This window comes from Indicator indicator, chromosome 26 (genome assembly GCF_027791375.1).
Source record: "Indicator indicator isolate 239-I01 chromosome 26, UM_Iind_1.1, whole genome shotgun sequence".
NCBI classification, from domain to species: Eukaryota; Metazoa; Chordata; class Aves; order Piciformes; family Indicatoridae; genus Indicator; species Indicator indicator.
The window spans coordinates 12,389,451-12,406,739 of NC_072035.1; the positions used below are offsets into that span (position 1 = coordinate 12,389,451).

Below are 17,289 nucleotides of genomic sequence, written 5' to 3' on the forward strand. Positions count from 1 at the left end.
ATTCATTCCTTCCCTTTCCCTTTAGCATGCTTCTTCTCAGTCAGGTGGGCAGACTGAGCTTGCACATCAGCCCGTGCAGCATTTCAGTCCTGACCTAGCTCTTGGCCTTGCAGTTTGCTCACGTCTGTCTCTGACGTCCTGTCATACTGGACAGGTACTGCCTGAATACCCTGTTCGTAACACTTGACTTGCTCCTGTTGCCAGATTTAGCTCAGTTCAGCTCCTTGGAGATCTTCTATTCCATATCTCAGGAGTCACTGGAAAAATGACCACAGAAACTGCCTCAGAGGATGACAACTTTGGAACAGCCCAGTCAAACAAGGTAAAGCTGTTCTTGTCTGTTGTGCCTTTAGGGCTTCTTTCTTTTCATATTATTTAAATCATCATGGAAAGCCTGCTGGAAAAACGTTAAATAGTCATTTATTTTGTTCTTTTTAGACTTTTCAGGAGTGGATAATACGATTGGTGTTTCTTTTCAGGCTATTATTAATGCTCTTGGTGTGGAGAGGAGGAACAGGGTGCTGGCAGGGCTGTACATGGGCCGCTCTGACACCCAGCTGGTGGTGCGCCAGGCCTCCCTGCACGTCTGGAAGATCGTCGTCTCCAACACTCCCCGCACGCTGCGGGAGATTCTACCAACCCTCTTTGGGCTTCTGCTGAAATTCCTGGCCAGTACTTGTGCGGATAAGCGAACGGTGAGAAACTGACTGATGCCCTCCCAGTGCTGCAGGTGACTGTGTAATTCCTGAGGAACACAGGAAAATTCCTTTCTAGAAATCATCCCGAAGCTGTCATTAATTTGACCATACTAAGCATGAGTGTGCCTGAGTTCTCCCTTTGCTGAAGGCCACTGTTTCCCTGGCAGTCCAGCTGTTTCCCTATGGTTATTTATCGTAGTGGTGTTTCCATTCCTACTTCTCTGTCCATACTGTTTGTATATTTCATAAGTTTTACAAAACAGGAGGTCAGTCAATCAGTACCTTTCTTGGGACAGGTTGCAGCACGGACATTAGGAGACCTTGTCCGAAAGTTAGGAGAGAAGATCCTTCCTGAAATCATTCCCATTCTGGAGGATGGACTGAGGTCAGACAAGAGTGATGAGAGGCAAGGAGTCTGCATTGGATTGAGTGAGATAATGAAGTCTACCAGCAGGGATGCGGTAAGTTCCACGTGGAAGGTGAAATCTCAGGTTTTCCAGATAGCTGTGTTATGATGCAGGTATTGCAGCTGAGACAGAACAATACAACTAGTGCTGGACCTGTTTTGTGGGCTGAATTCAGGGCTTAGAACTAACCTGAGTTGCTGTTCAGGCAAATGTTTCCGTTTTTGTCTATCAGTACATTACAACATTGCACATTTCTGACTTCTGAGAGCTACACTAATAGAAATCATCCACTATCTAGCCTTAGAACATTGCAGATATTTGTGTTAATTAATTCTGGGTTTCTCCCAAAATATTTCAAGCAAACAGCAATTTAGTTTCTCGTGTGCAAATTCTGCATCCTTAAGCTACTTCACTGAGATACATCTGTCTGTTGTACTTTAAAGATTTTGCAGTGTCATCTCTGCACCTTTAGGTACTGCTTTTCTCAGAGTCCCTAGTTCCTACGGTGCGAAAAGCACTCTGCGACCCTCTGGAAGAAGTGCGAGAGGCTGCAGCTAAAACTTTTGAACAGTTGCACTCAACAATTGGACATCAAGCTCTTGAAGATATCCTGCCATTTTTGCTGAAGCAGCTGGTAAACATTGCTTAAAATCAGTCAGCAACTTGGTTAATGATGACGTGGGACAGGTTTTGAATAATTAGCCTGAAGGGGGGAAGCAGGATTGCAGTGGCAGACCTCCCAGGGAATGGCAGCTCTGTTAAGACTCCATGGAGTCATTCTGGCCATCTGCAGGGAAGATCTTGTACCTCAAACCTAGGCCTAAGAATTACTACATCTGGCTGCACTAGGGAATTGCTATCATCACCTGCTGAAGTTGTCTGGCCACCATTCCTGATGCAGAAAATTGTTCTGATGTGACAGAACAATTGTGAAAGAATGTGGGGTTTTGCTACAACATGAGAGTGTTTTTTGATAAAAAGGTTTGTGGGGTTGTTTGTATGTTCACATGGTGAATTGTTACTTGAAATAGGGTTTAGCTTGGTGTGTCACAAACCACCTTTGAAGTTTGCATCTTTCTTGTTCCCTGTAGGATAATGAAGAGACGTCTGACTTTGCTGTGGATGGTCTTAAACAAGTTATGGCTGTCAAGAGCCGTGTGGTGCTGCCTTATTTGGTGCCAAAGGTACAGTCAGACACAAATTTTAAACTTCAGAACTAAGCTTTTTCCTCTGCTTACTACCAATTTTCTTTGAAGGAATATGTCAAAAGGAAGAGCATAATTTCGGATTTTCTTCTGATTTTATGCTCAAAACATTCTCATTTGAGTTGTGATGCATTTATACTTTTGTTTTTCATGTTGTAGATGAAGTCAGATTCCTTCTGAATAAACTCTGGTTTGTTTTGGGTTTTTTCAGCTGACTGCTCCCCCTGTGAACACCCGTGTGCTAGCTTTCCTATCATCAGTGGCTGGGGATGCACTGACAAGGCACTTGAGTGTCATCCTGCCTGCTATGATGTCTGCCCTGAAAGAGAAGCTGGGGACCAGTGAAGAACAATTGGCAAGTAGCAGGGCTCAGTTCTCTGTTATGACAGGTTGCCTGAAGATAGAGCTTCAGCTTTACTTCCCAGTCTGTGTTCTCTAGATGCACAGATTGCGTGCTTTAATTCAGTCCATTAGCTCCTTCAGGATGAGGCTTTTTGCCTGGTGGCATATTGTGAGTCAAAAAATGTATGCTTTCCGGATCTATTTGTATCCATATAAAAGTCTCTTTGGCCTGCAACAAGATACAATTCTCAGTTCACTTATTCTTGGAGAACTGCCAGAGTGTCTAGTTAACTTTGTATTTATTCTTGATGTGGAAGACTGAGAGATTAAAGGGCTGAAGGGAGGAAATCTCCTATTTTGCATGCAGCACTCCTCCTGTACTGCCTTCTGAAACGTGGTATATGGACTCCAGAGGATGTCCTGGAGTTGTGATTGCAGATAGGCATGTACGTAAGTTAGTGAATCAGGACTCTTAGTGACAGAGTCCTCTGCCCTGTCTGCTGTGGATGCCCATTAGCTCAGCTTGTAGCCCCAAGTCTGTCTGGAGATCTCTGTACCCACAGACATCCTTGTAATTATGACACACAGCATTAAACTACCTACATCAAAAAATGGTACTTGACAAGACCCACAGTCTCTTGACGGCTGTGTGGGATGGGGAGACTGAGTGCTCTGAGTTTTGTAAATTAGCCCTTGTGCAGCTGCTGTGCAGCAACCAGTTCTGCAGAGTTTGGTCACTTCTTCAATTCTGAGAGTTGGTTATAAGGCCTGTCCAGGACTGAATCAAGCTGTGGTGTGACTAGCTACCTAATAAGCAATAATTAGCAAGTGGGATATGCTGTAGTATTCCTCTTAGGAGACAATGCTGTGAATAACAGGGGGAAACTTGGGGCTAAGTGTGGCTTTGTTCTATTTGAGACTTAACGGAAAGTGAATTTGGACTCTTCAGGAAATGGCAAACTGCCAGTCTGTAATCCTGTCGGTCGAAGATGAGGTTGGACAAAGAATTATAACTGAAGATTTACTAGAAGCTACCCGCAGCCCTGAACTGGGAATGAGACAGGCAGCAGCTGTCATTCTGAATATCTACTGCTCCAAGACAAAAGCAGACTACACTGGTCATCTCAGGAGCTTGGTTTCAGGCTTGATACGTCTGTTTAATGACACCAACCCTGTTGTTCTGAATGAAAGCTGGGATGCGCTTAATTCCATCACCAAGGTGAGAGGCAGCTTAAAAAGGTTACAGTGGTAAAGCCTGGAAAGGAGAGGGGGTTAGCTGGTAACATAGTGCCTGAAGTGACCCTTCTGTTTTGATTCTGAACTACATTACATTTACAAACACTGCAAAGACTGGAGGATTGTAAGATGGGCTTGACTCTTACACCTTGACTTTGTAAACAAGGAGGCATCTTGACACACCTGAGAAGTACAAAAAATAAGTGATTGTCATAGTGGCACGTTTTTCTCTTGCACCTCTCTCCTGCAGAAATTAGATGCTGGGAACCAGCTTGCTCTCATTGAGGACCTGCACAAGGATATCCGGATTGTAGGGAATGAGGCCAAAGGCGAGCATGTGCCAGGATTCTGCATTCCTAGGAAGGTAAAGGATCAGAATGAGCCTGGTTTCACCCACCTTTTGGGACAGCTGACCGATAAGACTTTATAGCTGTTTGAAGCAGCGATTATTTTGGCAGTGTGTTGGAGAGACCTTTTGTAGGTTACTGCTGCTCTTGAGTTACCCCCACAGTAGATTCCTTTTGTAACAAGATCTTTGACAATTCTGTTATGCATGTAAGTCATGGTTGCTGGCTGCGTTTTGTGGGGGAGTAAAGCTAGACTTCTGTGCCAAATTTCTCTGGTTTAGAAATTCCCTGAGCCGCTACCACTTTTCTCATAGCAACTGGCTTAGGAAGGCGTAGATGCATGAAATCAAACCATATAAAAGTAGCTCTGTGAATGTGGAAGCATGCAGCTGAAGGTCAACAGGAAATTGAGAGAAGCTCTCCAAGTTTGTGCATCTCATGCATAACAGGAGCAAAAATAAGGTATATATTTTTGCATCTTGGCTTCTAAGCTTTCTTATCTGGTTTCATGACAGGGAGTGACTTCCATCCTCCTGGTGTTGCGGGAAGGTGTTTTAACTGGTAATCCAGAGCAGAAGGAGGAGGCAGCAAAGGCCTTAGGGCTGGTTATTAAGCTGACTTCTGCTGAAGCTCTTAAACCATCTGTGGTGAGCATTACTGGGCCACTTATTCGGATCTTGGGAGATCGGTTCAGCTGGAATGTCAAGGTGGCTCTGCTTGAAACATTAAGCCTTCTTCTTGCTAAGGTAAAATTCAGTGTAACTATGGTTTGTGAACATTTTCCATCATAACCTTCAGAGATACCTGTTGCTGTTCCTGTAAATGCAGCTTGGATGTCTGCTAGTGTGGATTGGATATTTAGGAATGGTAGTGTGATTGGATTGTGTTCCTCCAGCAGCTTCTGGGCAAAGCTTGAGTCACTGGGATTCTTGGAAATACTGCTAAATGCTGATCCCACTGTCAGGTGATCAAAAACTACCATGTAATTAATCTCTCCTGTGTCCACCATTTTTGTGAACTGCTAAATGCAAAGATCATCCTGTGTTCATCATTGAACTAGGGTGAGCTTTTATTTAGTGCTCTGTATGCAAAAGGCTCTTCATGAGGGTAAAGTTTTTCAGCAATGTTACCCTTGTATCTCAGCACGAAGATCTGAAATACTGTGTCATGTTTTTGCTATTTCAGTAGTGTTAGATGTGAAAAAGGGCTGTGTGTGATGTCTGCTGCAGAAGAGGCCATGCTCAGGCTTTGAGTTCTAGCCATTTCACACTGGATTGCACCACCTTCCTTTCTTTCATCTCTGGTGTAGGTTGAGATTGCCCTCAAACCATTTTTGCCCCAGCTGCAAACAACCTTCACTAAAGCTCTTCAAGACTCAAACCGTGCCGTTCGCCTCAAAGCTGCTGATGCTCTCGGTAAACTCATCGTCATCCACGTGAAAGTGGATCCTCTCTTCACAGAGCTGCTCAACGGAATTCGCTCCAGCGATGACTCTGCCATCAGGTAAGCTGTAAGTGATACCTCGGACAACCTTGCTTGGTAAGGATGAAAGAAAGGTGGATGACCACACCCCCAATTCTGAGAGGAAAGTTTACTTGAGGGTGAAAGCAGTTGACTGTTAATCAAGCATTGTGGATGATAGGGACTTCCTGGGTCAGAAGTTGAGCTGTGACAGTGCATTGTGTGGAGCATTGCTGCAACCTTCTATACACCCCACTGCAGCCAACTTTCAGGTACAAGACTGTACTGGTTGTCAGTCTGACCTGAAGTAGTGCAGCTGCTCTTGTATCCTAAGTGCACAGATCCCTAAGAAATTAACTTCTTGATTTGAGAATTTTATTAATGTTTGAATAGTCAGAAAATACACTGTGACAGACACAAGTACGCCAAGGTGGAAATACTCTCATTTTCAGCAGTGCAGAGTATCAGCCATTAGGGCTGGTTGTCAAGCTGTGTTGGTGTCACTGCTGTGTAAGAAACTGTGACAGGTGTCCAGAGTTCAATCTCTTCCTTAGGGCAGGGAGAGCTGGTGTCTGACTGTACCCTGTGCTCACTTCTAGGGACACAATGCTGCAAGCTCTGCGGTTTGTAACACGAGGAGCTGGTGCAAAAGTAGATGCTGCAATTAGGAAGAATATCAGCACTGTGCTTCTGGGGATGCTGGGACACGATGAGGTACTGTGTCAGCCAGCTGCCAAGGATCCCTGCTCTAGATAGTCTTACTTAAAATCTGAAATTTCTAACAGAATTATTTTCCAAAGAAACTTCTGGGGTAAATTGCATATGGTAAAGTGGAAAGAAACTTATATGAAGAAGCACATAATGGGCATCGCTCGCCAAATGGAATTTGGTCTGTAAAATCCATTTTGCTGGAGTCTTGTGGTGTGTTTAGCTGGGACTCAGGTGTAAGGACTGGGAGATCTCCAGCCCAATTACTGGAAATTCTGAAGATCCCTGAGTTTAATGTCTCCTTAGCAACCATGTATGTGGGTTTGACCTGCAGCTCTGCAGTCAGGATTTGCATTTATCTTGGCGAATACCTGCAATACCTTCACTGTGCACGTAGATGTGTTTGTAGGCTCTCAGGTGGGGTTTATCATTTAGTGTGACAGTTTTTTCAGATAATGACAGATTTTTCTCCAATGATCAAGGAGCTCTCCAAGCTTAATATAGGTCTACTGTGTGTGGCAGATAGCAATGGTACCATTTGTTACATTAAAATTAATCATCTAATAATTTCTTCCTTATGTCTTAATCGGTGCCATGCAGACATGCAACTTGTTGGCATGCTGGAAACAGAATTGAAAAATTCCCACTGGATAGGAAGTTTCAGGGTGGAGAGGAGCTGTGTTGGGATGGTCACACAGGCAAGGCAGAACAACAAAAGCCTGGAGGTTTGAAAAGTAGCATGAGTTTATGAGATAGAGAACCCATCTAGAGATGGCTGGAAGTAACACTTTCTAGACTGTGAATCTAAACACATTTTTTAAAACATTCACTTTTTGCTTTACAACTTTCCCATTTAATCATAATTTATCTAAGGTCTGTAATTCTTCAGCCTCTGCTGGCATTTTGACTGGATCTGGCTTTAAGTTCCATTATATATTTGCAAACTGGCAGAAATCCACAGGTAGTAGGAGTGAAATACTGCTACTACTATTTATTTCCCCCTTTATTTTTTTATCTCATACCATCTTTTCTCAGTTGCTCTTCCTCCTCCTTATCTCTGATGTGCATTGAGCTTACCCAGTGTTACCCTTTTCTTCTTTTCCTCACTAGGATGCCACCCGCATGGCCTCGGCTGGCTGCCTAGCTGAGCTGTGTGCATTTCTGTCTGAAGAGGAGCTCAGTACTGTTCTCCAGCAGCACTTGCTGGGTAAGTGAAGCTGTTCATGGTGACTGAACTGATTCTGAAAGCAGGGGAAAATGTCTTAGCCACTGATTTAGCAAACTCGGTGACTAATTATTTAGGTTATTCCTCTTTGTCTTAAGCCTGAATCTCTACTCTAGATTTTCTTGTGCTTTTCTTTGCTGATGCTGTTCATTTGTATGCCCCTGGTGCACAGGGCATCACAGGGAGGTAGTTGTAATTTGGGGTTATTCATACTTTTTTGTTGGATTTGTTTGCAGATGAGTTGATGAGAGTACCAACCTGGCTAAGTGATTGCTAGTGCTACTGAGAGGACGTGAGGTGACAGGATGGCCGGGCAGGGCAGACAGGAGGGCCATTCCACCTCTTTTAATGACACTCTTTATCTTAGATTAGCTTTTGCTAATTGCAGACTGTATCTGGTGCCTTTAGATGCTTTTGGAGAGTTAGCTAATTTGCTTCCAAGTTAGATAAATGCATGAATTTTGTAGGAGCTCATAGTGGTTGAGAGTGCCACAGGATTACTGTCCTTTTTGGCACTAGAAAGGGAATCTGTTAGCTGGTTTCAAACTACAGATGACTTGTACAGTTTTTCTAGTCAGACGTTGTGTAATTCTCATGCTAAGTTCCTCCATGCACTGAGCATTATGGGGCTGATCTTGTGTGACTGAGACCATCAGAAGTAACTAGGTTGAACAGTGAAGAGTCACTGGCTTTGGAGTTCCTGTCTGGTAAAGGTGTTGTTTTAGCACTATTCGGATGGCTTTGTGGGAGGAGTGGAGGAGGCAAAGCATTGCTTATAATTCATTTTATGGAAGCAAACTGACATACTGACAGAAGTTTTCTTAGATGAAGAAACTGGATAGCAGGAGCCATGTTATTGTTCTTTTCTGTCACTTGCAGCAGATGTCTCAGGCATTGACTGGATGGTGAGACACGGGCGAAGCCTCGCTCTCTCTGTGGCTGTCAACGTTGCTCCTAGCAGGTTGTGTTCCCCCAAATACTACAACAGTGTCCAGGAGATGATCCTCAGCAATGCCACTGCTGACAGGGTGAGTGGGTGAGTTCTGTGACAAGTGCCTGCTGGGAATGGTTTTAAAAGGTATTGCCATAGGTTGTCTGTCTTACCAAACAAAAAACCCCCAGTGCAATCTGAAGTCTCCCTCAGCTAGATGTGGTTTTTAAACTGAAATTACATGACTGTTTTGAGAATTCTGATCTCTGTGAAGATGAAGATTAAATAAAAGCTTTCACTGGGAGTAAATTGCCCTTCTGTTTCCCTATTGAAGTTCTCATGCACAGGCCAGGTTTACAAGAAATCCAAGTAATTCATTTTAAGAGGAAGATTTTAAATTGAGGATTGAATGAGTAATTTGGTGTAGGCAGTGTGGAGGCTCTGTGAGGCCTGCCACCTTTACTCCATGTGGCTTATAGCTGCATTAGGATATTTTCATCATATTGCCCAACAACATTAACCCAAGGTATTCCTGCTTTGCATGCTACAGTGTTTTTGAAAGCTGGGTTTAGCCTTCCACAAAAGCTTACCAGACCATGAGCCTAGTTATAAAGGCTGTTGAACTCTGCTGTAGTAATACTCATTTTTGTCTTTGTGCTGAAGATTCCCATTGCAGTGAGTGGTATCAGAGGGATGGGATTTCTCATGAAATACCACATGGAAGGAGGAGGGAACCTGCCTCCAAAACTTTCCAACCTCTTTATTAAGGTAAGACTTTTTATGGTAACTATCTGGTAGTGTTCTCATGTGATCCATGTATTTGAGCTAACTCATGGGTGGTTTTCTTTATCAGTGTCTATATGGGAACCTTGCAAGCAAACTGGCAGCTTGGTTGCCTTATCTTGAGAAGCTCTAAATCCCCTGATCCATGAAAATCTAGGTATTTCTTTATGGGGCAAAGTACAGACAGCATCACTTTATCAGCCTGCTTTGCAGTTGTGGATACAATACCACTATCCCTACTCAGTTATGGAAATCTGACTTTTGATCTTGCTGTGGTAAACTTCAGGTTGATTCTTGTGAATTCACTTTTTTGTTTGCAGTAACAAACAGCTGTCAGAGAAGCAGGGAAGCGTGAGGGGAGTTGTCACTTTTCTACGGTTGCTGAAGGTCAAGGGATCTTTGTTAGAAATGCATGGAATACCAACTCTCACCTTGCCTGGTTTTGCTGCAGTACTTGAATTCCACTATTGTAGAGGGGATTAGTTCTGAAAGACTCAGATAAAAGAGAGTACTGAAGTTAATGCCTTTTCAATTCATATCTGTTTGAATATTCTACCTCAGAATTCCTTTCTTTCTTTATTCTGGCTTTTTTTAGTGTGTGATTTTTTTGGTTTATTTTGCTTGTCCCCCATCCCCCCTGCCGTTTTTTTTTCCTCCCCTCTCTCCTACTCCCCATGAAAGCATCCCTCATGGTAGCCAGAATCTAAATTTTGAACACGAGAACCTCAGGATGTTTTAAATATCTTAGAAAAGATAGAGGAAGATAGAGTGAGGAGAATTGCTGAAGCAGAACTGCTTTTGATTTTGTCTGTCACCTTTAAGTACAAATGTGTTACGCTTTCAGTGTTTGCACTTCTTTTCAATTTACTTGAGAAACTACAATGTGTGCACGTTGACACGACGCAGGGCACCACTCTTCAAAGGAGAATTTTTGTTTGAAATCTCACATTTATATATCAATTTGTAAAATAATACTGTATTAAAATGTCACAATACCTTTATCACAGTATTAACAATGCATCTGACATTCAGACATTAGCTTTCATGTTTTGAATGTGTGGAGATTAGATAAAAAAATACAAAGCTTTAATTTAATTTTAAAATGAAGTCCACTGTTGAGATGCACTGTTTGACTGCAACCACAGCCTGAGTTGGCTACTAGGGTGTTTTACAGAGGTGCTAACACCATCAGCTTTGTCTGCACTTAGTGGTCATTGTCATTTCCTGAGACAGCTGAGCATGTTGGCAACCACATTTTTAGAGGTTTTGTTTTGAAAATGTTTATCTTCCCTTACTGTCATACAGTTCAGAAAAACTTGTTGGTAGCGAGTTTGTCTCTTGTGTCCCTGAGGTCCCTTTGGTTTCCTGTTACTAAAATACTTGTATTAGATAAAAGATAAACTCCTGCTTTAAATACCTGTCCTTGGTGCATCTGAATTTAAGTCCATCTTTGTCTCCTTTAGTGTCTTCAGAATTCATCCAGCGACATAAAATTAGTTGCAGAAAAGATGATTTGGTGGGCAAATAAAAACCATCTTCCCTCACTGGATCCTCAGACAATTAAACCCCTTCTCAAAGCGCTTCTGGATAACACAAAGGACAAAAACACCAGTGTGAGAGCCTACAGCGACCAAGCTATTGTCAATCTTCTGAAGATGAGAGCGGGTGAAGAAGTGCTTGAGGTATGAGACAACAGAAAATGTCATCATTGGTGAAAGGCTGTGTCACATTGGCGTGGTTCAGTGTTGTGCTTCAGCCTCGGGAGGTGCTGGTAGTTTCTTGTGAAACACATGGAGTGGGATGTTCCTGTTTGCATTTAAGCCTTCATCAGTATTGTCATGCTAACCTCAAGGAAATGACCAATGCTGACATGGTGCAGTACTACTACATGGAAGTATCTCACATACTTCCCAGGTTTAACCATGGTAGCCTTGCTTTCAAAAATGCCTTAAGCCCTTACTCTGCTGCAGTTCCTTGAACTACTTTAGTGCTTTTGTCACTTGTGTAGTCCTACTGCAGCATTAGTGGTGCTAGAAAGAGTCATTTGGGATTGACTACTTCGTCCATCCATTTCCAGACCTCTTTTGTAAGTCTTAGCTGCTTTTGGATAGTTCCTGTGTCTGGAATCAGAAAAACAAATGAAGGACTTTGGTACCTTTGAAAGACTTTTAAATAAAAAAAGCCTGTAAGGCACTTACCTTTATTATCAGTTTGAATGGTGTGTCATAAGGAATCGGTAATGGGTGTTGTCTTCCTCCCACAGTCAGTGTCCAAGATTCTAGATGCTGCCAGCTTGGAGCTTCTCAACGAAAGCTGCAGGAGATCCCTGAAGAAACTGGCTGGCCAGGCTGACTCTGATGAACAGATAGATGACACTATACTGACGTGATAATAAAGCTCCAGAAGAAAAGGCAACACTGAACCAAGCGCTGCATCAGCATTTCAACTCCAACACTTACTTTAAATGTTTTCATTTTTGAAAATGTTAATTCTGATGGGATTTCATGAAAAGGACTCGCAGAGAGTATTTTAGTATCACATATACCAGAATAGCCTTAATTAGACCCATGTTAGTTAAAAATTGAAAATTTGGTCCCCTTTTTGAAATAGGTAACGTGCAAGAAACAGATATACTAATCGATACTGGGAAATTGTGGCACATCAGGCTCAAACTCTGGTGACACGTGTTTCCTTTCCAGGGTCTGTGCAAAAACTGCAGCGCCAGCAGCACTGTTGGTCTTTTCCACAGACCCTGTGAGGCAGGAGTAGAACTCGGTGGAAGTTAAAGCGTATTGTTTTTGTGTACTGCTAACTTGCTGCTTGTGACGGTTCTGAAGACGAAAATCCCTGGACAACTAAGTATTTAAGATAGCCTTAGGAATCACAGCTGAGAAAGGGGGATTAAATCCAGACTGTTTAAAGAAGGAACATTTAATAAAGGCTCTGACTTTGATCCTTCTTGTGTAAACTGTTCTTTTTACAAATTCATTTGTCAACAAAACCATGATTTACTTTCTGGCCCTGCTTTTTCTAGGGCACACAGGTTGCAGAGTGGGTAGTGCTGTAATCTATAAACACCTTTTGCAGAACTGAGGCAAGCAAGGGTTTAAAACCAACTCAGAACTGACATTTAATGAGACTTGTGAGTAATTACTCCTATTAATTTCCAAAGTATTTTTAACTACAGACAGTTTTTTTACTTATTCAGCTTGTGACAGGTCCTCTATTTTTACATCTTCAAAGGCTTCACAAGATACTTGGCACTTAACAACGTAACAGTTTGTTTTTGTCAAGGAGTTGTACTACTCCAAGAACAAAATATTTTACCTGGCCACACAGACCTGATTTTTAAAAAAGTATTTTGATTACCTTTTATACCACTTGATGGAAATAGTAAAAAACATCCTGGAACATACAGATTTTTAGAAGGAAAAATGCGCTTCTTATTCTGTGTAGAGCAATAGGTGAGCCTTACTCACTTTATGAAACTACACAGAAACTAGTTGTACCTGGGAAGCCAGAGCATTAACATTTGTTGTTTCAAATGGATGGGTGGTGTGTGGGGGGAGATCTTCTTTGCTTGTAATTCTGGACGGCTCAGGCCATCACAAAGGAGAGAAACACACCACCACACATCGTAAAATTTGAGAGGATGAAATGTAACCACATGGGAACACACATTCTGCTACAACCATGTGCCAATTGCTCTAGCAGTAGCAGCAAACAGAAAAACATTTTATTTTCACCGTACTAATGCATCAAAACAGCAAGATACAATCTGGAGTAGATATTTGGGAGCGCTGTGCTTCATTCTGGTCAAAAATACAAGAACCTGTCAAAATATGATTGATGTTATGTCAGCTCCCAAGCTTGTGGTGTAGGCTGTTGAATATGGATCTGCTGTGGCAGTCACTGGAATGCTGTTGCAAGTATTGGGAAAATCGGTTGGTTTACCCCTTACCTAAAAGAGGCTCAGCTCAACCATTCCTAACTGACCTTCACGTAGCTATTTTTTTATAGCATTGTGTGATGGGGATTCCGTAACACCTCTATGCCCCATTTCACGATACAAACTTTTCAGACTGTCAGAACTTATCTTGTGTAAGAAAAATAATCTTCCTTGCTGCTACCTGAGCCCACTGCTGCTTGTCTTGTTCCTATGGACCCTGAAACCAGCTCATTTTTTTCAGCAACTGTGTCATCATTTCAGTGTTCTCACCCCTGGAGGAAACAGGTTTAGATTTTTCTAAGTGTTTTCCAAGATTTTCCTGTTTTCTAAACCTATGCTGCTGCCCTCTGTATTTCACAGAATCCCAGCATGGTGAGAATTGGAAGGAACCTCTGCGGAGCATCTTGTCCGATCCCTCTGCTAAAGCAGGGTCTCCCACAGCAGGCTGCCCAGCATCACAACATCCAGGCAGGTCTCTCTCCAGAGAAGGAGACTCCACGACCTCTCTGGACAGCCTGCCCCAGTGACCCTCATGGCAAAGAAATTTTTCCTTATGCTTAGGCGGAACTTGCTATCTTCCAGTTTGTGCTCATTGCCTCCTGTTCTATCACTGGGCATCACTGAAGAGCCTGGCCCCATTCTCTTAGCATTGAGAAGACTCCCTCTCAGCCTTTTATTCTCAAGATTGAACAGTCTCAGGCCTCTCAACCTTTTCTCCTCGTTCCATTCTATTTGCCACTGCTGGATAAGGTTCCCTCAGGGAGAACATGACTTGCCAATTGCTATGTGACACACTGCTGTTGATCCCAGCACAAGTGCTGCGTGTTCTCTTTCTCCAACAGCACAGTGGTGTTGATGTGTTCAGTTTGTGATCAGCTGTGAAGCCAAGCTACAAAATTGCTCTTTGGCTCTTTAATTCCAATCTTGTATTTATGCAGTTGGCTATTTCTACAGAACCACAGTACCTTCCAGTTGGCCTACCTGCAATTATTATCTACTTATTTTGTAACATTTATCTGCATCCTGAAGGCGATTTTAATTCTGATTTTGCCTTCCAAAATACTTAGAAATCTTAAAACTCTATTTTGCGCTGAATTTGTAATAATCAGAGTGAAAGCTCAGCAAATGCTCTTAAGGATTTGGCAGTCTCAAGGCACTGGAATTAGTTCAATCTATAATGAATTAGCTGTTTCTGGGGATAAGGGAGGAACAACAGTTAAACTATGCAATGCAGACACGTGTGCACTGACTCAATTTTACGCCATTCAAAAACTACTAAACGTGGCAAAGAGCTCAGTGGTGGTATTGGAATTGCTCACTGCATCATTGCAGGAAGGAAGAAAAAAATTCCAACTTTCTACCAGCTGTTTGAGCTCTTGATCATGGGCACCTTGGCTTGCCTGTTTTGTCTTGGGTTCTAATTTATTCTTCACATAAACTTGAAAGAAAATTACCAGTTAAAGCAAAGCCTTCTCTATTTACTTACTAATGTTAACCAGTAAGATCTTTTTTTATTAAGAGTATTGGGATGATTTGTATTTCCACCTTCTGTAGCAGCAAGTGGGAACTCATTCATCTTTCCAAACAGCTGCTGAATTTCTGCACTCCGTAGTTTTGAGAGGGAGGAGTAAAACACAGGAGCTCACTTGCCCTTGCTGAGAATATGCTGATTCAATTACAGCACAACACTGGATTTGGGGGTTTGATAGCTCCTTTTCACTCAACTATTTTACACACTGCAATATAATACATCAGAGATAAAACACATATAATTTTTTGCCACAACATGAGATCTGATAAATTGATTGTGCAAACATGGAGATTAAAGAATTAATTTTTTTTCTCATTTCACGTCTTAAAAATACCAATTGTCAGTAAAAGATATTTTTCCCCTCCAACTGACTGTAAAACATCTTTGAACTGTCAAGCAAGTGTCTCTGAGTGTGTGTATTTCAAGATCAAAAAATAATTTATGAGAGGCGTTTAAACTTAAAAGGTGCTAAAAGTTCCATTGGAAAAGAGACAAATATGAAAGCACAAAACATTCAAATACTTCGATTTTTTTTTTCTTTTAGGTAAGTCACAGCTTGTACTGTCCATGTTATCAGGTAACATGACACCACCTCATGCTTTTGACTTGATGAGGTTTCATGAACTTAAAAATACGCTAACGGGATTTACTGTCATTTAGGGTTTGAGCTGGTGGTTCATATGCTGGATTCAAGGGCTTTCTTTGAGGCCATGCAGCATCTTCAGCTAGCCTGATGCTCAGGGCACGCTCTGGGTTATTTGATGGGATGCCCAAGCGCTTTAATGGGTGGGTGATACATGGCGGGGGTTGCTTTAGGACAAGGATAGGTTTGGGCTAGCTGCAAAGCCTTTTCTGGCAGGGTGTCTATTAAAGGATACTCACGCACATCTGGTAACACCCCAGCCTTCCTCCTGCTCCTCAGCTACATCATAGATTTGAGGATAACACAGAATGAGCTGCAGGGAGTGGTGCTTTAAGTGCTCAAGCTGAAAAGTGAATATGAGATGGAGGTCATCTAAGTGGAGTTCAGCACCTGTGGGACTCGACATGCTAGAATGCTAGAATACTTTTTTGAAGGTTGAGATTGAGGAAGATTTAATTAAACCCACAGACATTAGCCATATTGTTGATGAGACATATTTAGAAGAGAGAATTTTATGTGCTAAAAAAACTCTCTTCAACCCAGACATGCTATTTTAGCCATACTGGGTTGGTTTGCTTCCAGATGAACTGCATACAAATTGGATGAATAGAACTGTAGAATCATACAACATATGCTATACAGAAGAAACTGGAAAGTAGAAATAGGTAGAGACAATTGCCTTAAAAATGTATTCGTAGCACTCTTCATCAAACCCTATTGTATAAATCCAGAGAAAAGAGCCTATAGCTTTCAAGTCAGTATTATGAGAAAAAGCAACCCTGCTTAAAACTATCTGTCCTTCTCTAGGGAACATTCACAGTTCACAGCACAGTTGTGGCTGGAAGACACCTCTAGATTTCGGCTAGTCCAGTTCCTGTGTGCAAAGCACAGTCGTGCAGAACAGGTTGCTGTGGGCACTGTCCAGTGAGTCAGACTCCACAACCTCCCTGGACAACCTGTTCTGGCACATAAAGACTCTCCCAGAGTTACCAACATGGTCTGCAGTGGTGATGATCCACTCATTTCAAGCTTTACTTGTGTTTGGTCTCACAAAAAGACCCTCAAAGCAAGTGTACCCTACCCTTTAAAGAAGTATCCTTAGAACAACTGATTAGATTTTAATTATAAAAAGCATTATGGATTGGTATTTTTAAGTTACCTGGTTTTGACTTCTGTCATCTTTCTTTCACCTGTTCATAGGCTCAGCTGACCATAGGGGTCTGTGTTTCTCAGTGTTAATACAGCTCCTCTTCTCACTTGTAAGCCAAATGCATGTTAATGAGATAGTTGTGTCAATGAATTGTAAAATTAAAAAATTAACTGAATTAAATAACCATGTCCATATTTTGGTTTGAATCTATGCTAAATTAAAAATGTAAGACAGGTGCAATACCTAGCACATTGCCTTTTTTTACATATGTCCTGAAAAGCCTTCCTAACTGGGGAAAAAAGCCCTAATTTACCTATTCTGTACCAAAACACTGCATTGTTTGGTATCAGGAGTTCAAGTACCAGTGAGAACAAATATTGTTGCAGAAAAATAATAGAAAATAAAATTATCATTCTTGTGTCCCCTATCTATTGGATATCACCTATCTGTGGTCATAGTTTTACCGAGTTTGTGCAGCCAACATCTGTGCACCTGATAGAAAAATTACACAGATTGTGCCTTAAGACAATCATCAAGAGTGCTGTTTGAACTCTGTGCCAGGCATAGCTGCATTTATGTGTGAGGAAAAGGCCCTTCCTGAGCTATACATAGGCACATCTTCAGATTAAAAACCCCATGAATCTAAGTCCAGACTGGCCTAAATTGCCAGGCC

At 42.0% G+C, this 17,289-nt stretch overlaps 1 protein-coding gene across 1 annotated transcript in view; it reads left to right on the forward strand.

Annotated features, from left to right (window-relative positions):
- GCN1 (GCN1 activator of EIF2AK4) overlaps positions 1-12,277 on the forward strand; it is a 43,343-nt gene extending 31,066 nt beyond the window's left edge. The window contains exons 43-58 of the mRNA XM_054392996.1: positions 205-322; positions 480-695; positions 995-1,159; positions 1,578-1,739; positions 2,197-2,289; positions 2,522-2,665; positions 3,602-3,871; positions 4,139-4,252; positions 4,751-4,981; positions 5,545-5,738; positions 6,296-6,410; positions 7,515-7,611; positions 8,509-8,657; positions 9,224-9,328; positions 10,807-11,025; positions 11,607-12,277. Coding sequence (XP_054248971.1) covers positions 205-322; positions 480-695; positions 995-1,159; positions 1,578-1,739; positions 2,197-2,289; positions 2,522-2,665; positions 3,602-3,871; positions 4,139-4,252; positions 4,751-4,981; positions 5,545-5,738; positions 6,296-6,410; positions 7,515-7,611; positions 8,509-8,657; positions 9,224-9,328; positions 10,807-11,025; positions 11,607-11,732 — 2,518 coding nt within the window. The 3' untranslated portion in view covers positions 11,733-12,277. The remainder of the gene's footprint in view (positions 1-204; positions 323-479; positions 696-994; positions 1,160-1,577; positions 1,740-2,196; positions 2,290-2,521; positions 2,666-3,601; positions 3,872-4,138; positions 4,253-4,750; positions 4,982-5,544; positions 5,739-6,295; positions 6,411-7,514; positions 7,612-8,508; positions 8,658-9,223; positions 9,329-10,806; positions 11,026-11,606) is intronic.
- The last annotated feature ends 5,012 nt before the right edge of the window (positions 12,278-17,289 follow it).